The 12416-nt window shown below is 51.6% G+C and overlaps 1 protein-coding gene across 10 annotated transcripts in view; it reads left to right on the forward strand.

The window, feature by feature from the left end:
• The window catches only part of SYNJ2 (synaptojanin 2), a 117754-nt gene that overhangs the window by 54184 nt on the left and 51154 nt on the right, over positions 1–12416 (forward strand). For 8 of the 10 annotated variants that reach the window (XM_054492131.2, XM_063666765.1, XM_063666771.1 and 5 more), the window contains one exon: positions 6852–6935. The exons of 1 other annotated variant lie outside the window; for it this stretch is intronic. In XM_054492131.2, the coding sequence (XP_054348106.1) occupies positions 6852–6935 (84 nt within the window). Of the gene's footprint in view, positions 1–6097; positions 6174–6851; positions 6936–12416 lie in introns of those variants that run through there. One more of the 10 variants, XM_063666769.1, reaches the window with a different exon arrangement.

Genomic DNA, 12416 nt, shown 5'->3' on the forward strand with positions numbered 1-12416 from the left:
CTTTCCAGCAACATGGATGCAGCTGGAGGCCGTTACCCTAAGCAGACTAAGGCAGGAGCAGAAAACCAAACACTGCATGTTCTTACTTACAAGTGGGAGCTAAATGATGAGAACACATGGATACAAAGAGGGGAACAACACACATTGGGGCCTGTCAGAGGGTGAGGATGGAGGGTAGGAGGAGGGAGAGGATCAGGAAAATAACTAATGGGTGCTACTAGGCTTAATACCTGGGTGACAAAATAACCTGTACAACAAACCCACATGACATGCATTTACCTATATAACAAACCTGCACATGTACCCCTGAACTTAAAATAAAAGTTAAATTTTGAAAAATTTTAAAAAGAGGAGAGAGAGAGAAGCTGTGGACCCAGCCAGGTGGTTTTCTCTTTCCTGGCTGATGTCTGCATAGGGAGAGTCCCTTCCCTGCCCCACTTCGTTACCTTTTATTTAGAACTTTTATTTAAAATACTGGTTTTGGATTTCAATCAGAATTTTAAGACTTGGGGTCTCATCTGTTGCATCTCATCGAGTAAGTCCCTGGGAACCACTGTCCTTTAGTGGCACTGTCCTTCCTAAAACACCGGACATTCTAACACAGAAAATGAAAGCAAACTGCATGCATTTCCTAGGACTGCCCGTAATAAAGTACCCCAAACTGGGTGGCTGAAAACAACACACTTATTCTCTCCCAGTTCTGGAGACTGGAAGTCTGCAATCCAGGTGTCGGCAGGACTGCTGTTTCTTCGAAGTCCCCCCGGGGAAGACCCTTCTGAGCCCCCCTGACTGCCCCGGCTCTTGGTGGCCCCTGGCAAGCATCTCTCCATCTCTGCCTCCGTCTTCTTGTGGCCTCCTCTGCCTGTGTCTCTCCAGGACTCCAGTCATACTGGATCAGGGCCCCACCCTACTCCAGTTGTCCTCATCTTTTTTTTTTTTTTTTTTTTTTTTTTTGAGACGGAGTCTCGCTCTGTCGCCCAGGCTGGAGTGCAGTGGCACAATCTTGGCTCACTGCAAGCTCTGCCTCCCGGGTTCACACCATTCTCCTGCCTCAGCCTCCCAAGTATCTGGGACTACAGGTGCCCGCCTCCACGCCTGGCTAATTTTTTGTATTTTTAGTAGAGACGGGGTTTCACTGTGTTAGCCAGGATGGTCTCGATTTCCTGACCTCGTGATCTGCCCACCTCAGCCTCCCAAAGTGCTGAGATTACAGGCGTGAGCCACCGAGCCCGGCCCAGTTGTCCTCATCTTAACCCGTTACTTCTGCAAAGACCCTATTTCCAAACAAGTTCTAAAGTACTGGGAGTTGGGACTTCACCATATGGTTTTTGGAAGGGACACAGCTCACTCTGGGACGCGGATGCCGGCTCCTGTTAGAGGACTGCTTTACAGGCAGCACCTGTGGCCCTGTGAGAACTCTCACTGCAATCTTTGCTTTCTCACTTTTACAGACCAGCAAGCCCTGCCACAGACCAGGCTGGGCCTTGGCGCTGGCCACTTCGTGTTGCGTGCCTGCTGACTGGCACTTGTCTCCTGTGTTGCCAGCTTGCTTGTTAGAGCTCAGAGGCAGGGACCTTGCCCCACATCTCCTGAATCTCCCACCTCGGGCAGCCTGGCAAGGCCATAGAGATATGAGCAGCCTGCCCTTCCAGTTCCTGGGGTACAGCCCGATGCTGTTGACATTGCCTCCACCTCCCTTCCTTGTCAGGGCTGGGGAGGGATTTCTTGGCTCCCATAAGCCTTTGTGGGCTTCCTAGTGTGTGTGTTTTGTCCTTTTTCGTCCTCTGGGCCCTGGGCTAGACAGGGCTGCTCTGCATGAAGTCCCCACCCAACCTTACTCCCAGGAGCAGCAGTGATTGACAGCTGGGCACCACCACCTGCCGCTCACCCACAGATGCAGCAGCTGCAGATGTTGTCCCCGCCCCACCTAGAGAGCATAACTTAACCCATGGTGACTTCGTTAACAAGAGATGCGTAGCGGGGCCCCGGGAAAGTGGCCGTACACCCACAGTAGCTCTTGGTTGGGTGCCTATGTTTCAGGCTGTGCTGATGAGCTTGGAGGTGCCCGGACTGGCCCATCCATCGGAGACCCTGGACAGCCTGGCTACCCAGGAAGGGGAGCTGTCACTTCCCAACGCTGAGTCCAGGGCTGTCCACGTGGGCCTTCAGCAAAGCGTGACTGAGCCTGCCAGGTCCCAGGCTCTGCTCCCGGGCGGGTCAGCATGGGGGGCAGTGGTGGCGTGATGGGGGCGCAGCAGGAGTGGGGCAGGTGAAGCTGGCCCTGGCAGGTGCTGCAGCCCTTCCAGGTGGTACTTCCGATAGGTGGTGTTCAGCTGGTGACCCCTGCCTGGAGGGCGAGGGGAAGCACAGCAGAGCCAGGGCAGAGAGAAGCGTGTGCTGCGCACAGCCCAGAAAGGAGGGGTATGGAGCAGAAAGAAACACAGGTGAACTGGAGGAGCAGAGAGGGTTCATGCTTCCTGTACACATGGGACCAGGGCACGGGCCTGGTGGGGGATCAGCATTCCTCCAAGCCAAAAAACACAGGTATGACAGCCCTTTTTCTAAAACATTACGGAGGCAGGAGGAGCAGAGATGGCTGCAGGGAAGTGACTGTTCCCCAAAAGCAAGAAACTCCTGTTGCCTCACTTGTATATGCCAAGGGAACCCCTCGCTTTCTGTCTCTGGAGTCACTGAATATTTTTGTTTATGTCACTTTATAGCAGTACCGATGCTTAGGTTGATCTAAGTTCATTTTTAAAACACAAAACACGTCTTTAAGTGGAATGCACAGTTAGTATGCTCCTGCGAAGCGGCAGCCCCGCTGCCCTCTCTGGCTCTGCAGCCACCTGCTGAGGATGGTTCTTCTAGGATGAGTCAGGAGAGTGGAGCAAGGCTCGGCCTGCGGGTCCTTGCTGAGCTCAGGGAAGCAGCCCCATGAGGATCGGGCTGCGTGGTCTGCAGGGGAACCTGCCTGGGACCCTGTTGAGATTCACCTGTTTCAGGTGCCAGTGATCTGCTGGGATTCTGGAGAGGTCCCTCAAGGGAGCCTGGCACTTCCTACCCCCTTGAGTTTGCAAAGTCACAGCTGAGGGCCTGGGTTGGGACAGTGTCATGAGCCCTCCATAAGCTTTGCTTGTGGTACAGGAGCAGACCGTCTGGCGCTTCTGGAGACCTTTAACGTGCTCCTGTAGACAGAGTCGGGTAGACTTATTCTGATAGCACAGCGTGGCCTCCCCCTCCACCTGACATCTGAGGAGGTGGCAGGCTCTGCATCTCAGTGGCCTCGCCCCAGGGTGTAGGGAGCAACTTTGAGGAAATTAGTGCTGAGCCTCCAGTAGGAAGGAGGACTGTGCTGGGGAGGCAGGTGAGCCCCTTGTGGTGCTGCCTGCAGGTCACACTGGCCTGGGACCCCTGCAGAGGAAACAGGATCCACCAGCCAGGCCTGCTGGCCATTTGGAAGTGGAGCGTGCGCACAGGCGGCTGTGCGGTCATCGTCTGGCAAACAAATGATGGGACCGGACCAGGAGCAGACTGGCTCCTTGTGGTGGGGACTCTTGGCAGGCGGATCGGCTTCTTAGGAATTAATTCTCAGGGAGCCAGAAAAGGGGGGCCCTGTGGCACCCTCTGCTTTTGCTTTGGTTTAACATGTTTCCTAGGAGGAATAATTAATCTTCTTTCTCCGAGGCAGGCTGTGTGTGTGTGTGCATGGGTTATATGTGTACAGTGTGTGCGTGGTATGTGCATTTATGTGTTGTACATGTTGTGTGTATGTGTCATGTGCATTGTGCATTTGTGTATACGTGTGTGTGGTGTCGTGTGCCTTGTGTTTGTTTTTTGTGTGTGTGTGTAGTGTGTGCATTTATGTGTTGTATACACACGTGTGTGGGTTGTGCATGTGTTGTGTGTGTGCACGCACAGATGTTGTGTGCATGTGTCGATAGCATCTCAGCCTCCTTGGGAGGAAGCCTTGAGTCTTTTTGGCTCTGCTGAGTCATAGCTGGTGGGCTTGCTCTGCAGTGCTGACTCACCACACAGAAAAACAAGACCAAAAAGTCCCCTCAGTCTATTAAAAAAAAAAAAGGATGTAAGATAAATATTTGGCTATTCAGGATAAGGCCACTGACTCATTCAGGGAGGTTAGGATGACTGCGTGTCCTCCCAGGAATGCAGACTTGGAGATAATCGGTTTGCAGACACTGTATCTGGAAGTAGAAGGTCAGCAGAAAGCCTTTCAGATAGAAGGTATATGCACCCCTATGAGTTTTCCTACCTCATCCCTCTCTTTTTATGGCCATTAGGTTTCTGTTCCCACTGCTCTGGAAGTGTCACTCAGGGTCACCCTCTGGCTGCTCAGTCTGGGGTCTAGGCACTGGCCTGGCATCATCACAGCACTGGCACAGGCCTCCGTCTTTTCCTCCCGTGGCCCCACTGCTCTTCCTGGTCTCCCTCCCACCTCTCGTCTGTTCCTTCTTGAATCCCTCCTTCTTCCCAGGATCCAAGCTCTCTCCGACGCCAGCAGGTGCCCCTGTGCATACTCATAGCGTCAGGGCCTCTGGGGAAGAGAAAACAGCTTCATTTTTTGAGTGGCTACTCTGTGCTGGGACTATGCCCCCTCATTTACCCCTCACAGCTCATCCCTTCTCTGCACACAAGGTGACATGAACTTCATGTAGAGAGAGGGAAACTGAGGCTGAAGTTGGCTAAGTAATGTGCCCAGGGCCACCCTGCTGGGCAAATGGGGGTTTGCAAAGTGGCAGTGGGACCCAGCTTGCGCTAATAGCAGAGCCCACTTTCTCTCCTGCTTCCACTCTCTGTCCTGCCTCCCCACCCCAAGAGCCCTCTGTCAAAATGACATCTGTGAGGTGAGACATCACTTCTTCCGCTGGTGTTAAAAGTTGTTCGCCCAGAATGGAAACGTATCACTTGCATTTGACGGTCAAGTTATACCCATCACCTTGGGAACAAAGAAGACAGTCTTGATGATAGGACGGGGTGCAGACGTCGCCTGCTTCCCTGTGGAGGACGGGGTGGAGAACTTTGGAGCTCCTTTCTTCTTGCTCCAGTGTGGGCAGGGAGGGGCATACAGAGCACTGACGGCCCTCGGTGTTTTCAGAAGCTGGTTCTGGGCAAGTCTCAGCTTGGGAGGAGTCTGATCTGATGCTGGAAGCAGTGTTGTTAGCACATGGCAGTCAGAGTGAAGGGAGACGTTCCTCAGCCTAAATAGATCGTGGGCATTGGTTTTTGTTGTTGTTTGGTGTTTTTTTGATCTCGCTCTGTTGCCCCAGCTGGAGTGTCGTGGTGCAATCATAGCTCACTGCAGCCTCGTCCTCCTGGGCTCAGGTGATCTTCTTGCCTCAGCCTCCCGAGTAGCTGGGACTACAGGCATATGCCACCATACCCGGCTAACTTTTTAAAAATTGTTTTGGTAGAGATGGGGGTCTCACTTTATTACCCAGGCTGGTCTCGAACTTTTGGGCTCAAGCCTGCCTCCCGCCTCGGCCTCCCAAAGTGGTGGGACTGTAGGCGTGAGCCACCGCGCCCGGCCTGGATATTGTTAAACATTGTCTTTATATACAAATGTTGGCCTCATTGGTTTCTTTTCCAGGAACCTGGGCCTATGCAGGGCACACACGCCGGTCAATTGTGTGTACCTAATTTCATGGTAGCCAACTATGTCTGTAGCCGTTCAAGCAACCTGCTATTTTATTCTGTTTTGTTAGTAGAAGAATGGAGTGTAACCGCTTTGCACTCAATACCTGGAAACAGACAGCATGTTCTTAACACATGCTTTTTTCCTTTGGAGATTAAAGGATAGAATTCCAGTTTGACAATATAGATACCAGGCTCCTGTAGTTCGTATGGTCCAGGGAAACAGTGGCTCTAATTTTCAGGTCCTCCACTGCAGAATGACTCATTCCTGTGTGATCTGAGCGTGATCTCGCCTGCCTGGGAAGCTGCCCTGTAAGGGAGCAGGCCGGTGAGGAACGGAAAGGATCACAGCAGTGCCCAGGCCACCCTGCCAGGCCAGGCTAGAGTTGCGCAGATAAAGGCCCCGCATCTGATAAGTGTCGCCGCCTGCCCCTGCTGGCGCTCGGGATCGTACTTCTTGTCCTTTTAAAACTCCCTTGCACTCCAGCGTCATTGGAGGCCTGCAGGCACACTCTGAAATAGCTGTACGTGTGGGTGGGGAGGAGATAGATGTCTTAAAGTGTACGGATCATTTGTTTCTCTGCAGGTGCTGTCACACTGGAAGCTTGTGGAAACCGTGTTGTGTGTGTTAACTGAGTGGTGTGTTTAAGAACACAGTGGGGCAGGGCCAGGACCAAGTACAAGGTCAGGTTGAGTCTTGTATTGTCAAGTACAAGACTGGCTAGCACACTCAGTGAGGTCTTTTGGCTATCACTGGTGCATTTTATTTCATTCAGTCCTTTTTTCATAGCTCTCTGCTGCTTAGCTATTTGCCAAGGTAAAAATAGAGGGCTCTAAGGAAGGTTACATTCCAGAGCACACTGACTTCTATTCATACAGGGGGTGGCGGAAGGCTGTTCCTGGGATTTTCAGGGTGGTGATAAGGTTGTGCCCTAGAAGTGTGAATTGCCGGAGACCCTGGGAGGCCCCAACCCCCAACAGACCCCCTCCTCAGAGGCTGGTCGACAGCCAGCATGCCCACCCAGCACCCGGCCAGAGGTCAGGGCGCATCGCCGGATGGGGGAGCAGAGGACGCCGGAGTCCACCATCCGCCCTTCATTCTTGCCGGTGTCGGGTCACAGCCGGCCGGATCCCATTACCCAGCCCAGGACATTCGGTTTCATTGAAGAATACCTTTCCCTTTCTGTTTCGTTGTGCTGCAGACGATTTACATGGACGATGGAGTGTCATCTTTTGTCCAGATCAGAGGCTCCGTTCCACTGTTCTGGGAGCAGCCAGGGCTTCAGGTAGGTCACGAAAAAACTTAAATGTCCCCTTGTGATGTTATCCGCCCTGTCCTTCTCTTCAACAGCTGGAGAAGATTTCTTTTAACACATTCCTTTCATGGCATAGTTTCCAGTCTTTTTCCTCAGCCCTGTTGTGTTGAGCTGAGCTGTCAAAGTGTGCACACGTGTATGTGTGTGTGTGTGTGTGCGCACGCGCGTGTGCGTGTGCATGTGTGCGTGTGTGTACAAAACACAGACACCACTTTGTTGTTTCTGGTCGTCAAGGATGCTGTGTGAAGCCACTGACTCGGGAACGGTGCTGCGGTGCCTGCTGAGTGGGTGCCGCGAAGTGAGCTTGGGTAGCACTGCCTGAGGTTAGACCCTGAGTTCGGTGTACTGAGAACGTTTCTGAGAGCCGTGACTCTCGTAGAGGGCTTCAGGAAGGCTCTGTGGCTGCGTAGGTCTGGCACCCGGTGCTGCCTGTTGTGGGGCCACGTGAGACTTCCACAGCTTTCCCGTGATTTCTAAAAATACCCCTTGCCGTCCAAAGCAGGGCTCTGGTCAGTGCCAGAGAGATTTGGCATTCTTTCTCCTGGGAAGAGCACAGGGTGGGGGCACATTCCAAGAACACATTTGTCATCAATGGAATGACACGCTGCCTCCTTCACCAGGGTCTCTAACAAGGTGGGTTATGGGCCGAGTGGACTAGAGGGGCCTCCCCACTAATCCCCCGTCTTCCTCCCTGTCCCAAGGGGACATGGGTGCCTTCAGAAAGCCTCTCGGCCAGGGCCTTTGTCGCCTCTCGGCTCTTCTTACCGACAGCTCTCGTGTGACTGCATTTGGGTTGCCAGCCAGTGGCTAGCGGGGCCCAGAGTGCCATCTGCCAGGTTCCAGGGGGTGTTTGACAATGCTGGACTCAGGGTCCCCAGTCTTGGGTTCAGCTTCTTAGCCTGGTCCTTGACTTGACCCTGTGCCAGGAGCAGGTGAGTCACTTGTCCCAATGGCTGTCAGCACGCTGCAGTGACAGCATTGGTGAAGTACTGGGTCAGCCTGGGCAGTGAGATGGATGAATGGAGGTCTCATTTAGGCTGCATGCTCTGGTAGGGAGAAAAGGCTTGATTAACATTCAGTCTTTCCACTAGAAAGAGCGCACCACACTGCACGAGAAAACTGATGGCCTCCAGAGAAATGTTCCTGAGGACAGTTGTGACACAGAAATTCCTCCGGAGGGCTGCCCAAAGGAGGTTTTTGGAAAAACAGCTTTATTGCAATATAACTTACACACCCATTTAAAGCCTACAACTTGGTGCTTTTACTGCATTTACGGTGTTGTGTAACCACCACTGTAATCTAATCTTAGAACACTTTGATCACCGCTAAAAAACTTTGTCCCCGTTAGTGGTCTCTCCCATCCCCTCCAAGTCTCCCTCAGGCCAACTCAACTGTTCATCTACTGTCTTTATAGATTTCCCATTCCAGACTTTCCAAAAGAGTTTTTGAAACCCGATTTTCTTCAAATATGGAGTTTTCCTTTGGAAACTTCTTGAGCTCTGTATTCAGGAGAATGAAAAAATTGATCGAATGAGTGTGGCACAAAAAGGAGACAGGGAGACCATATTGCGTTTCATGTAAAGTTTGTAAGAAATCCAAAAATTAGGGGAATGGTCATGATGGATTCTTAGAATTTGGGAAGGACCCTTTGGAATTCATCCATTCCACCCTCTGACTCTCAGTTCAGGGGTCCTCCTTTTTTTTTTTTTTTTTTTTTTTTTGAGATTAGAGTCTCACTCTGTTGCCCAGGCTGGAGTGCAGTGGTGCAATCTTGGCTCACTGCAACATCTGCCCCCCGAATTCAAGCCATTCTCCTGCCTCAGCCTCCCGAGTAGCTGGGACTACAGGTGCCCACTACCACACCCAGCTAATTTTGTTGTATTTTTAGTAGAGATGGAGTTTTACCGTGTTAGCCAGGCTGGTCTCGAACTCCTGACCTCAGGTGATCCACCCACCTCAGCCTCCCAAAGTGCTGGGATTACAGGCGTGAGCCACCGCACCTGGCCAGGCCAGTTCAGGGATCCTTCTTCCAGGACCTCCAAAGGGCTGTCCTCCAGGCCACAACTGGGGATGGTTCCGACTCTTGGTGAATTCCTCCTGTATTGCACTGCTGCGTCTGTCTGACTCGAGTGTTTTGGGGTGTGCAGGAGTATGTCTGATTCTTCTCCGTGTGACTCACCCTCAGCCCTTGGAGGGAGTCTTCTGGTTCCCTCTTCTTCTTCTTGTCTTCTCTAAGGCCTCCCAACTCCTTTGGCCACCTTCCCTCCTGTTTCTAAGACTCTCAATGTTCTCATCTCCCTCATCTAAAAAACGACACTCCTTTTTGTCGTTCCCCTCTGGAATTTCGTTTTGGTCTCACTTTGACCTTCGTGCTGCCTCAGATGTAGCCTGACCTGCCATGGGATGACTGTGCCTTGGTCTGTCAGGGGCCAGGAGCAGTGGACCCCGAGGTCTCAGCTTTTTGGCAGCTGTTTCACCCTCTTAAATTCTTAACACTTGTGCTGCACCAAAGCCTCCATGGCTTCTTCTTTTTGTTTTGTTTTTGCGACGAAGTCTTGCTCTGTCACCCAGGCTGGAGTGCAATGGCACAACCTTGGCTCACTGCAACCTCCACTTCCTGGGTTCAAGAGATTCTCCTGCCTCAGCCTCACAAGTAGCTGGGGTTACAGGCACCCACCACCACGACTGGCTAATTTTTTTTTTGTATTTTTAGTACAGACAGGGTTTCATCACGTTGACCAGGCTGGTTTTGAACTTCTGACCTCAAGTGATCTGCCCGCTTTGGCCTCCCAAAGTGCTAGGATTACAGGCGTGAGCCATCACGCCCAGCCTCCATGGTTTCTTCAAAACAAGCTTCAGAAGGCTTTAGTGTTCCTTAATCTTATTAAGGATTTGCTAACCTTTGGGCCTAATACCTGTGTTTAGCCTCTAAACACCACTTATCATCAAAGAGAGATGAAGTCATCTTCAGAGGGGGCCGGGAGGGCAGCGGGAAGTGGTGGTCTACCATCACCGGCTTCAACTGTCACTATCAAGCCTAAGGCTGCTTCTAGTTATTTTTCTCCACTTTGAACTTTTTCTCTTCCTTCTTCACTTAGGTTAGATGAAAAGTGCAAAGATTTTGGGGTGAGTAGCTTGCGTATTAAGCTGCAGTGCTGTCCCTTCTTGACAGCTGCCGTTGGAAACCCAGGAGCCCGGCAGGATGGGGCTTGGGTAGGCAGAGGGTCATGGATGAAGATTTGTGTGTGTGTTTTCCCGGGAATGGTACCTTCAGTACTTCCTGACTCCATTTCTGGCAGCCGTATACCTTTAATAAATTCCATTTTTACTGTGTAAATGGGTTGTGCAATTTATAAATAGCCACGTTGAAATTTTACCCTTAAAGCGAATTGCTCCCTGGTCTAGCTAGTTCGAGAATCTATTTATGATCTGTGTCTGCAGTTGACAACGTTGCTCCCCTGGTCATTGTAGAAGCTTTCTCCCCCTCATATGCCTGTACACACACGTGCCTTGCCAAGGTGAGTTCAGTCTGTCTTTTGAAGTTTCCTGCAACTGAACCAAATGGAGGAGAATGCTGAGTAGAGCAGACCCCTCTTGCCCTGCCTTCGCCTCTTCCCTGCCAGAAATCATTCGCCAAGTTCGTGGAGTCGTGGCGCTGGGTGGGCATGTTTGTGTGTTTGTACCTTTCTTTTTTCGAAAAAGGACATGAGATGGCTTGTAGAATAACAGTTTCAAAAATAAGTGAAGAGGTCCGGATGAAGGGAAAGAGTCAAATTGGTGCCCACGGTGCGTGCCGTGGGTCTTGTGTGCGTGGGAAGGAATCTGATGCTTGTTCCAAGCTTCCCGGCAGCCACTGCAGAAAGAACCACGGTCACAGCCAGTTTATGACAGTGACTCAGAGCACGAGCTTTGAAGCTATGCAGACCTGGGCTCAAATTCAAACTCTGGCTCCCCCACTTTGTAACCATGTGTGTTTGAGAGGCTTTTATCCGTGCCATGCCTTAGTTTACTTTTCTGTAAAATGGGGCTAACAATATCTACCTTATAGGGTTCTAGAGAGGATTAAAGAGCGTAATATAAGAATTTGGCTTGGCGTGGGGGCTCACGCCTGTATCCCGGCAATTTGGGAGGCCGAGGTGGACGGATCACTTGAGGTCAGGAGTTTAAGACAAGCCTGGCCAACATGGTGAAATCCCATCCCCACTAAAAATGCAAAAATTAGCCAGGCGTGGTGGCAGTTTCCTGTAATCCCAGTTATTCAGGAGGCTGACGCAGGAGAATCACTGGAACCTGGGAGGTGGAGTTTGCAGTGAGCCAAGATCATGCCACCGCATTCCAGCCTGGTCAACAGAGTGCAACTCTGTCAAAAAAAAAAAAAAAAAAAAAAATTTAACACAGTATCTAGAACCTAAAAAGTACTCAAAATGACAGCTGCTATTGATACTAATAGAAACAAATGATAACACCCAGGAGATAAAACCAACAGTGGCATCCGGAGAAGTGTGGCTGTTGGTGTCCTGAGCACTGAATGAGAGTTTCCTCCTGTCTTCGCGGGGACAGGGACACTGTGAGATGTAGTGACATGAAGACAGCTTCCTGGTCAGTCTTCTTCGCAGGGACAGGGACACTGTGAGATGTAGTGACATGAAGACAGCTTCCTGGTCAGTCTTCTTCGCGGGGACAGGGACACCGTGAGATGTAGTGACATGAAGACAGCTTCCTGGTCAGTCTTCTTCGCGGGGACAGGGACACCGTGAGATGTAGTGACATGAAGACAGCTTCCTGGTCAGTCTTCTTCACGGGGACAGGGACACCGTGAGATGTAGTGACATGAAGACAGCTTCCTGGTCAGTCTTCTTCGCGGGGACAGGGACACCGTGAGATGTAGTGACATGAAGACAGCTTCCTGGTCAGTCCTCTTCGCGGGGACAGGGACACCGTGAGATGTAGTGACATGAAGACAGCTTCCTGGTCAGTCTTCTTCACGGGGACAGGGACACCGTGAGATGTAGTGACATGAAGACAGCTTCCTGGTCAGTCTTCTTCGCGGGGACAGGGACACCGTGAGATGTAGTGACACGAAGACAGCTTCCTGGTCAGTCTTATCTCTCATCCCTCATAGACTCATGGTAAATCAGTAACCCCAGATGAAGCCATTTATTCATCCCAAACATTCACTGAGCATCTGCCAGGTGTAGGGGGCACCAGGGATCAGATACAGTCCCTGCCTTCAGGGAGCAGGGGGCAGGACATGGCAGTGTTGTGTGGATAGAGCCGTGCTGGAGGAAGGGAGAGGCCCTGGGGGCAGCTCTCCCAGGCTGAGGGTGTGGGGTGGGCTGCCCAAGGGTCCAGACTGGGGAGGGGTGAGGAAGAAGCACTCGGGCAAGGAAGGTAGCCCTTGCAGACGGAAAAATGGGTGCAGGTGTTGTAACCCTTGGGTTCACAGTGATC

The sequence above is a fragment of the Pongo pygmaeus genome, chromosome 5 (genome assembly GCF_028885625.2).
Source record: "Pongo pygmaeus isolate AG05252 chromosome 5, NHGRI_mPonPyg2-v2.0_pri, whole genome shotgun sequence".
Lineage (NCBI taxonomy): Eukaryota > Metazoa > Chordata > Mammalia > Primates > Hominidae > Pongo > Pongo pygmaeus.